Source organism: Delphinus delphis, chromosome 15, assembly GCF_949987515.2.
Source record: "Delphinus delphis chromosome 15, mDelDel1.2, whole genome shotgun sequence".
NCBI lineage: Eukaryota > Metazoa > Chordata > Mammalia > Artiodactyla > Delphinidae > Delphinus > Delphinus delphis.
Window position 1 is genome coordinate 470212 of NC_082697.1, and position 18392 is coordinate 488603.

The following is an 18392-nucleotide window of genomic DNA, read 5'->3' on the forward strand; positions in this document are numbered from 1 at the left end:
CAGAGCATGGCCTGCAGGCAGACACGCCAGCCCTCCCATGCGCTCCCAGTGGCTCCGGAAACAGGAGATGGAATAACACAAGCGGATGCTCAAACTGTGACTCTCGGGTCAAGACCACGTCACAGGTCAGCAGGGACACTTCCCACAAAAGAGCAAACCACTTTCTGGGACCAGAGAAGCCTTTCCAACTTCTGGGATGGGACCTGCCCCTCAGTGGGGAGGATGGAAGCGAGGCTCTGAGTCCACAGTGTCCTGGGCCAGCCCTGCACCAGCAAGGACAGGAGTGACCATGGAGGACACTGGGGAGCCAGGAGCCCGGTCTCGGGGCGCTCTGGCTTCTCTGTCCAGCGGGGGTCTGAGGGCCAACCCCCGTGGAAACTCCAGGCAGGCCCCGGGCCGCCGGGCCCTCGGAGGTCTCTCACTTTGACAGCTCTGACTCTTAGAGGGCAGGTGGGGAATCACCTGGAGAAGGCTGGACCGACAGGCGGCCGGGAGCCCATAGCTGGACGGGGCACCGCCCCAGGGGGAGCATGTCGCAGCCACCTGAGGTGCCGTACCTTGCTTTCTGGCTGCCGTGGCGTTCCAGGCATCTGACCGCTGAGCCGTCCTCCGGTGACCAGCATCAGGGTGGATGTGCACCTGGAGAGGTGGAATGGATAGGTGTCCTAGGCCCCACTCGGGAGCCCCCATCCTGGAGGCAGCCCCACCTTGTGAGACCGCGGCCTGGGAGCTCCCCATCCAGGAAGCAGACCCACCTTGTAGGACTGACACCCCGGCCCCACCACGGCACTGGGGCCACCTTCAGCAGGGTCCACGCCAAACACGATCTGAACAGCAGAGATGAGGGAAAAAGTCAGCAGGACACATTAGAGGCTGCCACTCCTGCTGAGTCCCTCCCACACAGGACAGATGGACACTCAGGACACAGCCACCACCTGCCCCTGCTTCCAAGCCAACAGCGTCCCTGGGGCAGGACCCCAGGCTAAGGAGCCGGAGCTGCCTGTCCCCTCCCCTCAGGGGCCCCGCGCACTAGAGACACAGCTGCCCTGCAGGCCCCTCCTCGGCAGCCAGTCCAAGGCTGTTACAGGGACCGAGTCCAGGTCAGCAGCCCGCCCTCTCCGCTCTCCCCTAGGGATGGGTCAGGGGATAGGGGAAAGGAACCCCGTTTACATGGAGAAGTAATAGGATGAAATTAATCCCTAAGTACAATAAGCAGAATTGTACTCTTAGCCAATGCAACGAGCCAAGAAAAAACCACAAGAGAGATAAATATGGGGGCAGAAGATACAACACACTAGCCGTTACAAACAACAGGCCCATCTACTTAGAAAATCCAGAAAACCAAACAACAAACTTTTAGAACTGAAAACTTAGTAAGATAGCTTCACACAAGACCAACAAATAAAAGTCAACACTTTTCTTGCACACAAGCACCAGTGAGTTAAAAAGACCCCTTTCACAACAGCAACAAAAAGTATGTAACACTGGAGATAAAGCAAGAGACAGACGTCACCTCCTCCGGAACAGTCTGTGAGGTCGCCCTGGAGAACAGAGCCCCGGCTCTCCCCACAATAACCCGAAAGTCCAAGGCATCCCGGCCAAAGCCCAAGAAAGGGAACACTCTGACTCTGACACTCGGCTGGTAGAAACAAGGCCAAGACACGTTCAGGAGGGACGGCGTGTTCCACAGCCCCGTGTCTTCACGTCACTCCCAGGCGCCTTCTGCTGGGTTAGAGGCTGAGGCTGAGGCCACGACTTCTACCCGGTGTCCGTGAAAACAGAGAAGACCGGCACCACCAGCACCCATGGGCAGGAGCCTCACCCACCAAATCTTCCTACAAACAGGAAAGGCCTTGGAAGCCCGGATCAGCAGCCTGTTCTCAGCAAACTCCTGCCAGGCCCAGGGGATGTGGGCGCATGGCCGGGAGGAGCAGCGGGCACCCCATGGCCCTGCACGTGAGGGCCCAGAAGCACGGCCTGCGGGTACAGTGCAGCCTGTGAGGAGTAAGTTCCAAGGGCGAGAGGAGCTTCGAGAACCACTTTCCTCGTCCAGACGGCAAAACACATGGCCTCGCGATTCACCAAAGTGTCCGCCTGCAAGGGCGGAACCACACACACTGGACCTGATCCCGGAGTGGAGGCCACACCGCCTGGTGAGGCCACTCTGGGGCCATGGCTTCCCCTGCAAACCCCTGCACTGTGGCCCCAGAGCGGCCCTCACATCTCAAGGGATGGCCAGGAGTTGCAGACAGCGGTGTGGCTGCCCTGTGTCCGAGTGCCAGACACGGGTGGGCGGCGGGGAGGAGGTGGCAGGCACGGGTGCAGCTGTAGCCCTGGGGGAGCCCGCTGCAGCCCCCCTCCCCGGCTTGGGCTCTGCTGCCTGCCCACGGCTGGCTCTGCACTCCACCCTGGGGGCTCCGTCCCAACCGTGAGGCGGGGATGGGGCTGGAAGAGCAGCCGGGGTCACGGAGAAGAAGGAACATTCTAGCGTGGCATCCTGCAAGCCTGGGCTCTGCCCCCCTCCTTCCATCACTTCCGGCCGGGGCAGCGAGCGTCCCAGGCCTCTGCCCCCCGGGCGGTGACCCACCAGTACTGCTGGGTCTCCAGGGAGTCCCGAGCCCCAGCTGTGGCGCCCCGGCCCTGCCCTGGAGGCCCTGTCCCTTCCAGGCGGGCCCTCCCTCTGTGGCGCCCTCTGCCCATCCTCCCGCCCTCCTCAAGGGTCCCTGCAGCTGAACAGGCCGGCAGGGCGGCGCACCCTCGCTTCCGGGCCTGCACGGTCCCTCCCTGCTCCATACTCTCTGGAACCCGAACACCACTAACCCCATTGGGTTGGAATTTCCCTTAGCAGCTGCTCTAAGCAGCCCCTGGCGGGTGACTCAGCTTCCTCTGCTGCCCAAGCTGCCTACGGGCCATACTCGCTCACCAGCCCGTCATGTCCCCTCCAGCTGGAGGAAGTGTGACCCAGCAGGTGCTCACCCCACATCCCATCATGATGAGCACCTGTGAGTGCGGTCAGGGGCCCCGGGGATGCCGCCCTGCGCAGGCCGACCGCAGGCCTGGCGGGCAGTGTGGAAGGTGTCGTGTAGCCGTGGAAGCACCGCGAGGGGTGGGGAGAGACAAGGAGGGGGCGACAGAGTGACGCGCTGCAGGGCAGGTCACCCAGGGCCTCGAGCCCACTGAGCCTGTCTGCAGCCAGGCGCACCCCACTGTAACCCCGTGCAGCGTGCGCAGCCACGCACGTGCCACACGGGGCCTCGGGTGCCCCGGTTTCCCCAGGACCAAGAGCCGCCGAGGGGCCTCTGCAGAAAGGCCCAGCGAGGAGGCCCCGCGAGGCGCAGGAGGGGCTGGAGTGCCCGGAACCTTCAGACTGGCCCTCAGCGGCCAGCTGGGCAGCCACGCAGCCAAAGGAAGGCAGGCCCTGGTCTGTCCACTTGAGCTGAGGAAGCGGCTCAGCTGGGCCCGAGGAGGACAGCTGGACACACGGGACGGCACGTCAGGGGCAGGAAGTGGTCACATCCAGAGGCCCTGAGGCGTGTGACAGCTCCCCTGGTCGCCTGGCCTGGGGAAAGTGGGGTCTGCACGTGGCAGAGGAGGGGCTCGGTGAGCCCTGGAGGCTGCCCCTACCCCCAAGCGGATCCCAAAGCCCAGATTGAGGCCGGCCTGGCCCAGAGGACCTGCAGACCACCCACTGACTCCAAACACCAGCCCCAGGCCCCACCTAGTGGGCGTCGACGGGACACACTCACCCCTCGTCTCAACACCCTCTGGGCGAGGCTGGCCCAGCAACGCAACAGGGGCTGGGGGACAGAGTCCACGCCCCCCACTCCAGTACGGGCTTCTGCATTAACTTTCCCCTGAAACGCTGTGTCAGCGAGAAACTGGAGAACAGGCGGCAGCTGGCTGGGCAGGAGCCGCTGGGCCTGTCTGAAAACTGGAGGGACCTGCCAGACTCTCACCCTAGGCGCCCCGCCCCCGCCGGGCCCCGCCCCCGCCGGGCCCCGCCCTCAAGGCCTGCGGCGGTGCTGCGGCGAGAGGAAACCAGCCCTGCAGCGCGGACTTGAAGCGTGTGCTGGGGGAGCCTCGTCCTTCCCCGCGTCTAGAATCTACCGCAGCTCTGCAGAAGGAAGCCCCGCCAGCTTCCACCGGGAAAGGAAAGGAGGTACCACATCCTCGTGGCGGCGGTCCCTACCTGGATGATGTCTGCCAGCTTCTGCAGCCCTGCCGTGTTGGTGAACAGCCCGGCACCTGTAGGGGCAGCGGGTGCTGACCGTCCACTGGGCTCTCTCCAGCTGAGGGGCCCTCAGAGGGCAGCTCTCCCTGTCTTCCCAGTGGGTCTCCCGCGGGTCAGTGGGACAAGCGCGGCTCTGCAGCCAGATAAGGCTGGGGCTGCCCAGAGCCCAGGAGCCTGGCAAGGCTGGGCGCCCCCGGTCAGACCAGAGGGCTCCGTGGCACAGCCTCTGGAAAGCGGGCCCATGGAAGCCCTCTGGGCAGAAACAGAGCGCAGGAGGTTTGGGGGAGAGGGTGGTGGGGCCCACAGCTCACTGCCCCACCCACGCCCCTCACCGCTCTTTCCTAAAAGGGGCTGAACAGGGAAGACCGCTCTTTACAGGACACACGCCACCAAACATGCTAAGATCTCAACATCCGAATCAGAAAGGCAGTTCCATGGGCCAAATTCCTGTCAGGCTGCGCCCTTGAGTAAGGAGTCAGCCACAGGGCACACGGTGGCCGGGGACTCACGTCCTGCCAGGTGTTGGATGATCTGGTCCAGGGAGTCAAGGATGCAGCCCTTGGTGTGAAACGTGATCTGGGCTTCGGCAAACAGCTCAAAGATGTAGCTACGAGGAAAGAGGCAGCTCAGGCCTGGCAGGAGATGAGGCTGCACTTTGGGAACCTAACAGCCAAAAGCATTTTAAGTTTCCTTCACCCAGAAACAAGCTCTGGGCCTCCGGGGAGGCCCAAACCTGGAGGTGAAAGGCCTCTCCCCTCAGGAGCCTCAGTGGGGAGGACAGTGGCCTGCAGGAACCCGGCGTACCCAGAACAAGGCCTGGGCTCGGGGCTCGGGCTCCGCATGGGGGCCAGGAGGAGGTCATCAGGGCCTCCCTGAGGTGGTGGCTCTGGGCAGGGCACCCAAAAGGCAGTTCTGGAGAGTCGGGAGGGAGGGTGGGCAGTGGAAGCTGCAGAGGAAGCCCTGTGGGTGTGGGAGCCAGGGAGGCGTCAGGGCCATTTGGGAAGCAACCGGGCCCTGTGAGGGCCTGAGCAGAGCGGAGCAGATGGGGCTCAGGGACAAGGCAGGCAGCCCAGCGCTCCAGAACATTCCCTGCCTCGACAGACCTGGGCCTGGGTCCCAGCGCAGCTGGCAGTGGTGCACCGAGGAGAGTGACACCTGCCCCAGGCCACCATCCCATGGGGAACAAACCCTGCGGCTCGGAGGCCTGTGGGACGTTCAGACGTTCCAGGTGACTTTTCGTCCTAACAGAAGGTGGCACGGAGGCAGGTGCCTCGTTCTAAAAGGCAACTGCAGTGCAGACAGAGAGGTGAACCAGAGAAGAGGGTGGCGGTGCCGACACTCTCGATAACCAAACCCTCCCGGACCTCCAAGACGGAAAGACTCTCTGGATTTTGACCCAGTGACATTCCAGGCCACATGGGGTGGAATGCTGCAGAGGGACAGAGCCCAGCACAGCCGCCTGCTAGGTCTCTCACCTCCCAGGCTTGGTGACGCCGCCGTCACCTCCAGGCAGCTCCACGGCGTCGATGGCCCCCTCCAGACGAAGCAGGATCGCTGTGGGGTTAGAGGCTCTCAGGGCGGGGCTGTGGGGGGCAGGCCACGGCAGGTGGGGGGAGGGGCACCTACTCTTCAGCTTCGCGAGGTCCTCCAGCTCCAAGTTCAGCCCTGGGCAAAGGAAAGCGCAAATGCACAAGTCTGCATCCTTCTAATTCCACCACCCCGTCCTAAGGAGCCAGGATGCTGGTGTGGAGGGCAAGACACTGACAGAAGAGGCTCTGAAACCCACACGGCTGGAACTTGACCTGGAAGCAGCAGCCTGAGCTGAGGGGGGCGGTCACCTTCAGAGCGACCCTGTGGCTATGCACATGGACATGGTTCTGAGCTACGTTTTCCTGGTGACCAATGGGCTCCGTTTTCCACGTGCACACTGGCCATCTGTGTGCCTCTCAAGAAGCGTCTTTTCATATCTTTCGCCCATTTTTCAATTGGGTTGGGTTGTCTTTTTGTGAGTCGTTAAAAGGTTTCCTCCCTATTTTAGATACAAATCCTTTATCGGATATGCTATTTGCAAAAACTTCTTCCTGTTCTGTGGGATGTCTTTGCTTTCTTGATGGTGTCCTCTGACGCACAAACGTTTTTGGTTTTGTTAAGTCCCGTTTATCTGTTTTTTCTCTGGGTGCTCGTGCTGTTGCTGTTACTTCTAAGAAGCTGCCGCCTAACGCAGGGCCATGGAGACTGACACCCGGGTGAATAGCCCCGCTCCTTAGGTGTGGGCTGTGCAGAGTGACCTCCGTCCAAAGAGAACAGTGTGGAAGGAGGGGGACGAGTAACTTGGAGCCCCTGACAAAGCCGATTTCAGCTGGCAATCAAGGTCATAAGTCATGCGGAGTTAACTGCAGGGACCTGGATAAGATACAGTGAGGCGGGCCCTGCGCATCTGAGCCCTTCCTCCCCAAATCCCACACCCCTGTACGTCCAGGGGAGAAACGGCACACAAATCCAAACCCCCATGAAGGGGCACTCTACACAACGTCAGAGCAGTCCTCCTCCAAACCACCAAGGGAGGTCTGAGAAACCGTCCTGGACAAGGCAAAGGAGGGCTTCCCTGGTGGCGCAGTGGTTGAGAGTCCGCCTGCCGATGCAGGGGACACGGGTTCGTGCCCTGGTCTGGGAGGATCCCACATGCCGCGGAGCAACTGGGCCCGTGAGCCACAACTACTGAGCCTGCGCGTCTGGAGCCTGTGCTCCACAACAAGAGAGGCCGCGACAGTGAGAGGGCCGTGCACTGAGATGAAGAGTGGCCCCCGCTTGCCACAACTGGAGAAAGCCCTCGCACAGAAACGAAGACCCAACACAGCAAAAACAAATAAATAAATAAACTCCTACTCCCAACACCTTCTTTAAAAAAAAAAAAAAAGGAATCCACCTGCTGGGACTTCCCTGGTGGTGCTGCAGTGGTTAAGAATCCACCTGCCAATGCAGGGGGCACGGGTTCGAGCCCTGGTCTGGGAAGATCCCACATGCCGCAGAGCAACTAAGCCCGTGTGCCAGAACTACTGAGCCCACGTGCCACAACTACTGCAGCCCGTGCGCCTAGAGCCCATGCTCCACAACAAGAGAAGCCACTGCAATGAGAAGCCCGTGTACTGCAATGAAGAGTAGTCCACTCGCCGCAACTAGAGAAAAGCCCACGTGCAACGGAGACCCAACACAGCCAAAAATAAATAAATAAGATCAACATAAACGGCAAAAAATGGACTATGAAATGAAATATAAACATTACAAATGAGCTTAAAATGAATAATATGACCCCAGTGAAGCGGAAAGAAACAACCCAAGGAGCCTCTGAATGAGCGTTTTCACTCTGTGGTCGCAGACCAATGACGAAAAGGACGTGAACAAGCATTAAACCTAGTGAGTAGATGTTCATTTATCGTGGGTGGGCTGGCAATTCTCAAACAACTGTCTGTGGGTTCTAGGATCAAACAAGTTAAGTACGATACTGAGAAAAAATGAAAGCTCGTTTCCTCACAAAAGGCGTTACAAACGTGGAAAGGGAGGAAAAAAGAATAACTGCGTGGTTCTGGACTAAAACTGGGGTGGGGGAGAGCATGAACTCACAGTTCTACGCACACGGGCGTGGGGGTGAGTGCCTAAGCACGTGGACTCACATGCTGACACGGATGCGGAGGTTAGTATAAGACCTCACGCAGAAGACGAGAGGATAAGAAGACTCATCGTTCTGCAAACATCATAGAAATCATGACTTCAGGGACGACTCATTAATGGATGCCACAGGTGACTTCAGAATCACAAATGGAAAAGCAGTGACCGCGCAGCAGAAACACCCGGCAGCCGTCACGTAACCAGACTGAAGTTAACGCCACCAACATCACCTGCGAGACGACGCAAGTCCGCGGTATTCCCACCAAAATGCAAAACCTGAATCCAACCACGAGAACACAGCAGACAAATCCAAACTGTAGGACAGTCGATGAAGTAACTAGCCTTTCTCTTCACAGGCCCGGAGACCACGGCACCGGGCAGAGGGGTGGCTGTGTTTCGGGCCTTACCGAGGACAGCTGGGAAAATTCTAATGCGGCTGCCGATTAGACGAGAGTGCAGTACGGATGCTGGTTTTATGATCGGATCATCAAAGAGAATGTCCTTGTTCTCAGGAAACACACGCTAAGACACAGAGTAAAGGTGTCAGGCCGGCAACCGCCCTGAAGGAGGCAGAGAAACAGGGAACCTGTCCGCTCAGTGGGGGGCTGGTCAGATGGGGCAGAGCATCAGCCGCGGGGGCTGGGGAAGGCACGCAGCAGCTGTAGCAAGTTATCTGTGAGCTGGTGACAAAACAGAAAATGACGGTGTCGGAACAGGATAGAAGACATGAAACGGGGACTTCCCTGGTGGCACAGTGGTTAAGAATCCGCCTGCCAACACAGGGGACATGGGTTCGAGCCCTGGTCCGGGAAGATCCCACATGCTGCGGAGCAACTAAGCCAGTGCGCCACAACTACTGAGCCTGTGCTTAGCGCCTGCGTGCCACAACTACTGAAGTTCGCGTGCCTAGAGCCCGTGCTCTGAAACAAGAGAAGCCACTGCAATGAGAAGCCAGCGCACCGCAACGAAGAGTAGCCCCCGCTAGACACAACTAGAGAAAGCCCGCGCGCATCAACGAAGACCCAACACAGCCAAAAATAAATAAATAATTAATTAATTAAAAAGAAAAAAAGACATGAAACGACAACACGAGCCAGGTTTTCTAAAGCTCAGAAATGAAGCAACAGAACTCAGAGACAACTAGGAGAAAAAAACACTTGAGAAATAAAGATTATGTTAGAAGAACACAAAAGTAGATACAAGCCACATCGTCTTAAAAGAAACAGTGAAAAAGGGGAATTTTTATAAGTCAAAGAAAAATAGAGACAAAAGGATCTGAGAGAGTAACAGGTTCCGAACTCAGGTGGAAGAGACACGACATGATCCCTGGAGCAGAAACCGAAGCCAAGGCCGGGCCGTGAGCGCTGCCGTGCGGGACAACATCCCCCCAGGTAAGAGGAGACTTGGAACTACAGGCTGAAAGAGGTCATCATACGTCGATCCGGAAAATCAACACTGAGACAAACTGCAGCAAAATTACTGGGCTTTCAAAAGAAAAAAAAGTCCTAAAACAACATCCAACTTTAAAAGTAAAAGACAATTTTAAAACAGCAAGGTTTATGATGCACGTGACTGTCAATCAGAAAATCCATTCCTAGATACGTCCCCGGAGAAACGCTGACCTATTTACTCATGTACATGCGTTCGGGGTCGAAAGCAGCTGACTTAGAAATTCCCATCGCAGGTAAAGACGGTGAAGCAAGGACCATGCGTCCACGAGGATACCTAAGCAGCAGAGCACAGCAGGCCAAGGGACCTGGCCCGAGACCTGCCCAGGACGGCCGCAGGGCCAACCTGTTTCCGTGGTGCTGCTACGGCCGCTGCTGCTCTTCCTATGGGTACACGATTTGCCTTTTTCCTTCTTTCTCTCACAAATATACAGTGTAGTTTCCCAGAGGCTGATACTGGTCCCCACACACGTCCGCGGTCTAATCCCTGGAACCCATGAATAGGTCAGCTTCGCAGCAAAAGGGACCTGCAGATGCAATGAAGTTGAGGACCTCGAGATGGGGCGATAACCCTGGATCATCTGGGGTGGCCCAAAATGGAACAGTAGGGTCCTTACGGAATCAGAGGAGACCGAGGAAGCAGAGGTCGGAGACGTGGGGCCACAAGCCAAACAACATGGCACCTCTAGAAGCTGTAAAAGACCAGGAAACGGATCCCCGTCTGCAGACTCCAGAAGGAAGAGCGCTGCTGGCCCATCCTGGGCTTCTGGGCACCATGAGGTAATACATTTGAGTTGCCTTAAGCTAAGTCTGGAAATTTCTTTTAGCAGCACTAGGAAATGAATACAGCCATGGCGCGTAGTATCACGTCAGCCAAAGCAGGAAGTTACAAGATCCAATTACCTTGCATTAAGCCAGATACTAAAGAGATTTGCAAAACTGAAATAATGCCACTCTTCTAATTTTTAAAATACAGTTATTTTTCCAAAAAAGTGTTATTTATGTTAACAGGTCATGGATTGAATCGTGTCCTCCAGAAAGCTATGTTCAAATCCTAAACCCTGACCCCTGTGAATGTGACCTTATTTGCAGATATGGTCAGTTAGGATGAGGTCCTAGAGAACTGGGTTGGGCCCTCAACCAGTGACAGGCGTCCCTATGAGAGAGGACACCATGTGAAGATGGGAGTGAGACTGAAGTGAGGCGTCTACAAGCCCAGGTCTGCCAGTAGTTGCCAGAGCTGGGACAGAGAGGCCTGGAGCACATGCCCCAGGAACTCACAGAAGGAGCCACCCCGGCTGACACCCAACACGTGGACATCTAGCCCCAGAACTGAGAGGATAAACTTCTGTTGTTGAAGCCTCCCAGTTTGTGGTACTTCGTTAAGGCAGCCCTAGGAAATTGCCATGTAACAGTTTGTTATTTAGTTTTTCCTTCTAATATGCTAATTATCCATAGATGTAACTCACATAAACAAAGCTCAGTATGTTTCAAGAACGTAAAGTTTGGGCTTCCCTGGTGGCGCAGTGGTTGAGAGTCCGCCTGCTCATGCAGGGGACACGGGTTCGTGCCCCGGTCCAGGAAGACCCCACATGCCGTGAAGCAACTAAGCCCGTGAGCCACGGCCGCTGAGCCTGCACGTCCAGAGCCTGTGCTCCGCAACAGGAGAGGCCACAGCAGTGAGAGGCCCGCGTACGGCAAAAAAAAAAAAAAAGAACGTAAAGTTTAAGACATAAAGGGTCCTGAGGCCAACACGTTTGAGAACTTCTGTGCTAAACACACAAAGCCGTTTACAAACCTTCTCTCCCCCAACACAGCCTGTGAGTGCGTCAAAGGAGGCCCGGAGACCCTCGCAGAGGGGGCCGAAGCAGGTGGCCTGGCGGGAGAAGGGGCCTGTGCGCCCTCTGGAGTCTGCCCATGTGTGTGACTGTAAAGGGACCGGGAAGCTGAGGCTGTTCACGCCCCGCCCCACACTCGTGTGAAGGACACGACGGGACGTGGGTGACGTCCAAAGGACCGGGCGCAAATGCTATGAACCTGCAGCAACTCGACAGTAGGAACGCTTGCTACAAAGTGGTCTGGCGAGCAAAAGGTGGATTCCTAACACTAACAAAGGCCACGCAGAATGTCTGGACAAACCAACTGCGTCCACCAAGTATTTCTACACACGCTGCAATCACTGCTGCAAAAGGGAAATGCGGGATATGACTCGCTGAGCGCCGTTCCTGTGGACGATGCTTGCGGGTCCTTACAAAACGTCATGACGGCTGACACCCTTGGTTTTCACTTCTATGCAGTAGAGGCAAGTTCACACCCCCGGGGAAACGGTGAAAAGGACTTGAGAGAGTGCTGACAGGTTGGGCGGTACCCACCTCCCCGCGTCCATCTGTGAGGCCAAGAAGACTCTTACAGAGGCTGGCGCTGCCCCTGAGGCAGACTTGAAAGAAGGGCCCTGGGCAGACTGGCCCCTCGTCTGGTCTGCGGTCCCTGCCCGCGAGCGCACCTGAGCTGGCCGAGTCCGCGCTGAACTCCGGGTGGAGTGCCTGCCGCGCCACCTTGGCCTGCTCCTCCAGCACCTGGTCTATCACGTCCAGTCCCGAAGCCACGTCGTGGGGCGTCAGGTCGAAGGACGCGGCCTCCTCACACATCTTCTCCTGTGATCCCGAGCACACCCGTCACGGGGCTCGATGAGGCAGAGGTGACGGGGGGCAGAGGGAGGGGAAGCAAGAGGCCCCTTGTGTTCTCAAGGCCGGGTCTCAAACTGGCCCAGAGATGGATGTCTGGCCCAGACAGTGTTTGAAAACAATTTTACTTGAGCTGCCTACATTTTATAGTTAGAAAATTTCCCGCTAAACTCTAGCTTCTAGCTTCTCTCGAAAGCCGAGTCTGGCCCATGGGCCCACCGTCCCCACGCCAACAACCGCCTGGAACCCCGTGAGGCTGAGGATGCCAGGCTCTTGTGGACCCCTCCAGGCTCCCCAGGTGGCCTTCCTCCAGTGCTCTGGTCAAGGTCCACCACTCCTGGAGCCAAGGGTCCTTGGGCCCTGACACAGGCCACAGGACAGGAGGGGCAGGGCGGGCAGGCAGCAGGGAGGCAGCCACCAGGGACAAAAGGGAAGAGAAGGAATGAGATGGCAGGAAGGGTCTGGGGGTCTTGCGTGCAAATGGCAGGCACAGGTCGGCAGCCCACCTTGCCCAGTTTTGCTTGGTCCTGACGGTGGGACGCGGGGGTCTGGACAGAAAGGCCCAGCTGTTGTGCACAAGAAAGTGGGCTGGAGGAAGGGGGTGTCAGGAAGGCCACTCAGACACTCACCACGTTGTGAGCTTCGTCAAAGACGACGACCGCCCCTTTCAGGTCGATGCCATATGCACGGCGGCTCTACAGCAAGAGAGGAGGACGCCAGGCTGGGGCCGATGCTCCCAGGCGGTCTCGCGGGGTCCAGCTGGAGAGAGGGACAGGGACCCCGGCCGCGCGGGGTCCCCTCACTCCTACCAGGCCACACACTCCCAGAGCTCAGAACGAGTCACAGCCTCGGGCTGGTGAGGGGCTGTGGCTCCGAGCGCTGGCTCTGAGCGAAGGTCTGATCCCAGCACGGGCTCCGCCGGCCCCTCCTGAGCCTGGGACATGCCCTGCCATCAGGCACCGTCAGCTACGCAGGCCGAGGCCTCACCTTGGCATCCAGCAGGTAGTTGTAGGGCATGAAGATGATGTCGGCCTGCTGCTTCAGGTTCCGAGACAGGTAGTAGGGGCACACTCTGGAGGGAGAGGAGGTGCTGGGACACAGTGCAGGCTGGGAGGGTTCCCCGGGGCGCGAGAGAGCCACGGCCTGGGGCAGCGGGAAGGCTTGCCGGCCACCCCTCACACCATCAGTTTTCAACCGTGTGAGTGGGTCACTCATTTAAAAATCTACAAAAACAAAAAGACCAAGCCTGATCCTGGGCAGGTGGATGAGATGGTGAGAAGCAGGGCAGTCGGGCATGTGTCACCCGACTGGAGGCCTGAAGCTACAAGGTCGTAGCCAGCTTCAGAGAGGAGGGGCAGTGTCAGGTGGAGGACGAGCTGGATGTCCCAGGAACAAAGGCCCAGTGGGCGGGGGCAGGGGGCTGGGGGCTGGGAAGGAGCGTCTCATTTCTTCCGATGCTTCAGGAGAGAAACGTGCCTGCCTGTGCGCGTGGAGGGAGCCCAGCCCTGGCAGGTTACCTGTGCCTCGTCCCGCTGCTGACCAGGTCCTCGATGTCCAGGATGCGGCTGGCCAGCTCCGGCTCCAGGCTCTTCTCTGGGGACACGGGCGGGCGTAAACACAGGCTCTCTGGTCCAGAGTACCCAGACCGCGGGAGGCACCCGGGATGGAATGGCTCCTGGCAACAGGCAGCCCCTGGAGAGGGCGCCAAGCCTAAAGCGAGTCCCAAGGGAGCCCTGCTCTGTGCCTTGGGCAGATGCAGGCCTGAGGCTGAACACCAAGAGGAGACCCCAGGGTGGGGTGGGGTGGGGGCTGGCCCTCAGCCTGTCACCACCAGACCCTCTCCAGGCCGGGGCGGCTCCCATGAGCCCCGGGGCACCTGCCCTGCAATCAGGCTTCAGTCTGGCAGCAAGTCCCTTCCTCTCGCTTCACCGCACCCCCCCAAGAACAAGCCCAGAGTCTCCCTCTTTTTTTTTTTTTTTTTTTGCGGTACGCGGGCCTCTCACTGCTGTGGTCTCTCCCGTCGTGGAGCACGGGCTCCGGATGCGCAGGCTCCGGATGCGCAGGCTCAGTGGCCATGGCTCACGGGCCCAGCCGCTCCGCGGCATGTGGGATCTTCCCGGACTGGGGCACGAACCCGTGTCCCCTGCATCGGCAGGCGGAGTCTCAACCACTGCGCCACCAGGGGAGCCCCAGAGTCTCCCTCTTAAGGAAGCCAGGCTCCACACGGCCAGCAGCAGAAACAACTTGCTGTCACTGCCTGTGCTGCCCGGGCGGGAGGCGCAGAGCCCACCTGAGGCCCTGCAGCCCTGGGGCCCCTTCCTCAGGATGCAGCCCAGACAGGCCCCACTCCCTGCTGGCTGTGTGTCCCTGGGCGGGACGGGCCTCAAGAAGGGACACAGGCCCCCCAGTTGGGCCCGTAGGAATCGGCCAGGCAAGTACTATAACCCAGCGACACCCAGGCCTGTCCCAGTAGATGGGAGCAAAGGTCTCCTCTAATAAGCACCCCGAGTCTCAGGGCAGCCCCATGTGGACACAGGTCCCCGGCTCCCAGTTCCACTGGGGCAGGTACCCGGCCCAGCCCTTAACTGCACAGACCAGAACACACAGGCCCTCTGCAGTGACCGCCCCCAGGGTGCCCCCACCAGGCAGCAGGCAGGGGAAGGAAGAAGAGCCATCCGCTCAGCAGCACCATAGCAACAGACCAGCCAATCGGCACGCTCTGCAGCAGGCTGGCCCCACAGCTTAGTCACCTACCTGGGGCGAGGGGGGCTGGGGAGGGGGGGGCGAGGAAGAGCGGGCAGTGAAGAGGAAGGGACAGTGGAGAGGAGGGAGGGACCTGGCCGGGCCACACTGCTTGCTCCCCGCGGGACGCAGCCAGGCAGGGCTCCGCTCTGCACGCCTCTCAGACCCCTCCTGGGGTCTCTGCCCACTCCTCTCCCCCTGCAAGGCCTGGGCACCTGCTAGAGACACCCCACTGCATCCCGTGCGTCAGCTGGCAAAGGAGGCTGAGACAGCCGGGGGGCACCGGTTTATGGTGAGTGGATGCCCTCGATGAACAGGCAGAAAGAGTACAGCAGAGCAGGGGCAGGGACTGGGGAGGGGACAGAGAGGCCGGAGCCAGCAGGCCAGCTGGGACAGCCCCTGCTCTGCCACACAGGGCCTGGGGCAGCGGGGAGGGGCCTGCAGCCAGGGGCCCAACACGCAGCAGCTCCAAGGGTGCCTCCACCGTGGATGGGAAGCTCCCCCCAGCTCCCACCCGTCCCCTGGCCTCCCGGCCCCTCCCTCCTCAAGGACCCTCCAGATGAGGTGAGGGGTGCTGCAGGTGAGGGACAGGACCCTGCAGGTGAGGGCTGATCCAGCAGAGTGGGCAAGCTGGCCACTCCAAGCTGCTGTGGAAAGGTGGCTGGAGCGGTTCACACCCTAACGGCTCTGGCCTGTGACCAACAGGACACCTGGAACCCCCTTTGCCAGGGACAAGGACAGGGGAGGCAGCCACAGTGCAGCAAAGGGGGGACGGCTCCGTCGAGCATCACGGGCCTGACACCAGGGCCCGTGGGAAGGCAGGACTGAGGGCAGAGGGCCAAGCAGCGGGGGGACGAGGACAAGAGAGCAGCCTTCAGGCGACCCAACACCCACAGGCCTGACGCCGACGGGACAGCAGAGCTGGCGGCCAGCAGTCTCCAGCCCGGGGCCACGACAGCTGCCACAGGCCATCCTCAGCCTTACACTTCACTGCTGTCCTGCGGGTCCTCGGCGCCACCAGACCAAGGGACACCGCCAAGGGGAAGGCAGTGAGGAATGAGCCTGGGACCCTGGGTCATCACCCCAGAGGCCAAGCCGTGCAGCCCTACCCACAGCCGGCCCGCCAGAGCCCAAGCCCGCATCAGGCAACCCCCCTCCCTCTCTCCAAGGGCGCTGGGACTCCCAGCTCAGGCCTCTGGGACCGTCCTGCTGTCCTGACCCACTGCCTAGCACAGGCCTGGCCCGCTGGTGCCCTGCGAATCACCGATGTGAACTCTCTGGGGCCCGGCTCACTGCAGGGTCTGAGTCCCAACCCTGAGGCAGGAAACAGAGGGAACCCTGACCCCACAGGAGCGTGACCCCGCCCCCAGGCCACACCACAGAGAAGCCTCTCTGCCATCACCTCCGGCTCCAGAAGTCCTGACAGACACAAAGGGCAGCCACAGGCGGAAAAGCAGGAATTCGGAGGCAAGGGCACCAGTGCCGCCCCTCCACTCCGGGCCCCAAGAAAGTCAGTGACAGGAGACAAAGGGTCCCCTTCACAGGGCCCTGGGCACCTGCGGTCACACAACCACGCCGCACCTGGGCCGGCCGTTGTCACAAACACTGCGCTTTCCACTCTCATCCGTTTCTGGATGAGGCTGGAGGAGTCACTAGGAGGACCCCAGGGGCTCAGGGCACGTCACACCCGCCGAGTTACAGGCGGCAGTGACAGGACGCACCACAGAATCAGCAACGGGAAAGACACGTGGAGGGGCTTCCAGCACCCCCTCCCTGGCCGACTCCCCCAGAACAGCTGAGACCACGAGCGAAATGCTCTCCAGAGACCCAGCGCCCAGGGGGGCACCCCTGACTGGCAGGCGCCCGATTTCCAGCCCTCCAGAAGGGAGCACGCACTCTGCACAACGCATGCTGTTGGCACGGTTCAGGCCCTTCCTTGGCCCCACCGCGTGAGCTCCTCTGCACGCACGCCAATGCTGGTCGTCAGGAGACAGAGCTCAGGCACCTCGACAGCCCAGAGCGGGGCGCTGAGGGGCAGCAGCCAGCAGCCCAGGAAGCCGCTGAGCCCAGCCCTCAGAGGCGCCCAGACTCCACGCCCCCTGCAGCTCTCCGTGGGCAGGACGCACCACCTCGAGCCTTCTCACCTTCCACGTTGTTGTAGAAGTGACAGGAGCGACTTGCCACCTTCTTGCGGCACAAGTGGACCTGGGTGAACATGAGGTCTGGGCTCGTGTGACGGCCGAGCCCTGCCCCAGCCAGGCACCCCCTGCCAGCTCCACCCCCGCCAGCTCTTTACCCCTCCGTCCCCCAGGGGCAGCACCCACGCAACAGCAGCAGACCCACCAAGGCCGGGCTGGGAGCCCCAGGAGCCCACCTGCATGTGGTTACTCTCCTGCTTCTTCACCTCAGGATGGATACACAGCTGTTCCCGGGAGCCCAGCACACACACTCGGGGCCTGGTGGAGGAGACGGTTGGGGGGCCCAAGGATCAGAGGGCGGGGGCCCCAGTGCTGTCCAGCGGCAGGAGCCACGTGGGCTGCACCGGGAGCCCAGGGAAGCTTGGCTCACACGCCCGGGCAGCCAGAGGGAGTGGCTGGGGCGGAAGTCCGCCCCAGGCTCGAGAGGGGCTTTCACCGTGGCACGGCCTGCTCTGAGTCAGCGTCCAGGGCGAGGCCGAGAGACTGGGGCAGGCCTCGGGGAGACCTTGCCACCTGCATCCTCCCTCTCGTGGGAGGCCGGCGGGGAGGGGACACCAACCCTCCTGCAGCAGTGCTGGGGGCTCCAACACGGGGCAGGGCCTCCCCTGCGCAGCTGCCCTGACCCACGCCCACAGCTGACACCCTGATGGCTGCGAGGAGCTCAGGGCGGCAGCCCCACAGCCAGAGCACGGCGCGACCCCAGGGTGGGGTCCAGGCAGAACACCCCCGTGACCCCAAGGCAGGGGTGGACGCCGCCTGACCTACCGGTAGGAGGTGTTCCGGAGCTCACTGATGACCTGAGTGAGCTGCGAGTGGGTCCTGGAGGCGTAAATGATCTTTGGGACGTCCGCGTAGCACACTGCCCGGCACAAGGGAACAGGACAGGTCACGGCCCACGTGTGCAGTTAACCCGGGGCACTCAGCTAACTCGGCCCGGGGACAGCTAAGCATCGATGCCCAATACTCGCTACAGGAAGGAGTGCAGTGGGTCTCTGCAGGGTCCTCATTTGGCCATAAGGCTCTGACCCTAGGTTTACAGCCAGGATGGCGAGAAATGACGTGGCAGCTACAACCCCCCTTCCTTCCCCGCCTCCCAGCCCGGGACCAGGAAAGGGGCAAAAAGGGGCAGCACCTGGGACATCTCCTTCCAGGGCAGCGTTCCCCCAGGACGCCAAGGCGCGGTCAAGGAAGAGCTCCCCTGACACCCTCTCGGCAATCTTGCGGGCAGAGACAGCGTCTCGGAGCTGCTCCCGCCAGGCCAGCGTGCTGCAGAGGAGACACAGCGTCTTCCCCGTGCCGGTGGGGCTCTCCAGAACGCCGTTCACTTTCTAAATGGGGTGGGGAACAGGGTCACGGGGGAGCAGGGGCAGGCTCCGCAGGCCACACAGCCCACCTGAGACAAGCCCTGCAGCCCCTGGGGCAG

At 60.3% G+C, this 18392-nt stretch overlaps 1 protein-coding gene across 6 annotated transcripts in view; it reads right to left on the reverse strand.

Annotated features, from left to right (window-relative positions):
• Positions 1 to 18392, reverse strand: part of RTEL1 (regulator of telomere elongation helicase 1) — a 28597-nt gene that overhangs the window by 8293 nt on the left and 1912 nt on the right. For 5 of the 6 annotated variants that reach the window (XM_060033261.2, XM_060033262.2, XM_060033258.2 and 2 more), the window contains exons 2-15: positions 18102 to 18297; positions 17735 to 17828; positions 17146 to 17227; positions 16916 to 16976; positions 13547 to 13622; positions 13017 to 13101; positions 12659 to 12724; positions 11849 to 11999; positions 5858 to 5896; positions 5707 to 5785; positions 4741 to 4838; positions 4190 to 4245; positions 756 to 827; positions 558 to 639 (exon numbers count right to left, since the gene is read on the reverse strand). In XM_060033261.2, coding sequence (XP_059889244.1) covers positions 558 to 639; positions 756 to 827; positions 4190 to 4245; positions 4741 to 4838; positions 5707 to 5785; positions 5858 to 5896; positions 11849 to 11999; positions 12659 to 12724; positions 13017 to 13101; positions 13547 to 13622; positions 16916 to 16976; positions 17146 to 17227; positions 17735 to 17828; positions 18102 to 18297 — 1237 coding nt within the window. The remainder of the gene's footprint in view (positions 1 to 557; positions 640 to 755; positions 828 to 4189; positions 4246 to 4740; positions 4839 to 5706; positions 5786 to 5857; positions 5897 to 11848; positions 12000 to 12658; positions 12725 to 13016; positions 13102 to 13546; positions 13623 to 16915; positions 16977 to 17145; positions 17228 to 17734; positions 17829 to 18101; positions 18298 to 18392) is intronic. The other variant, XM_060033260.2, reaches the window with a different exon arrangement.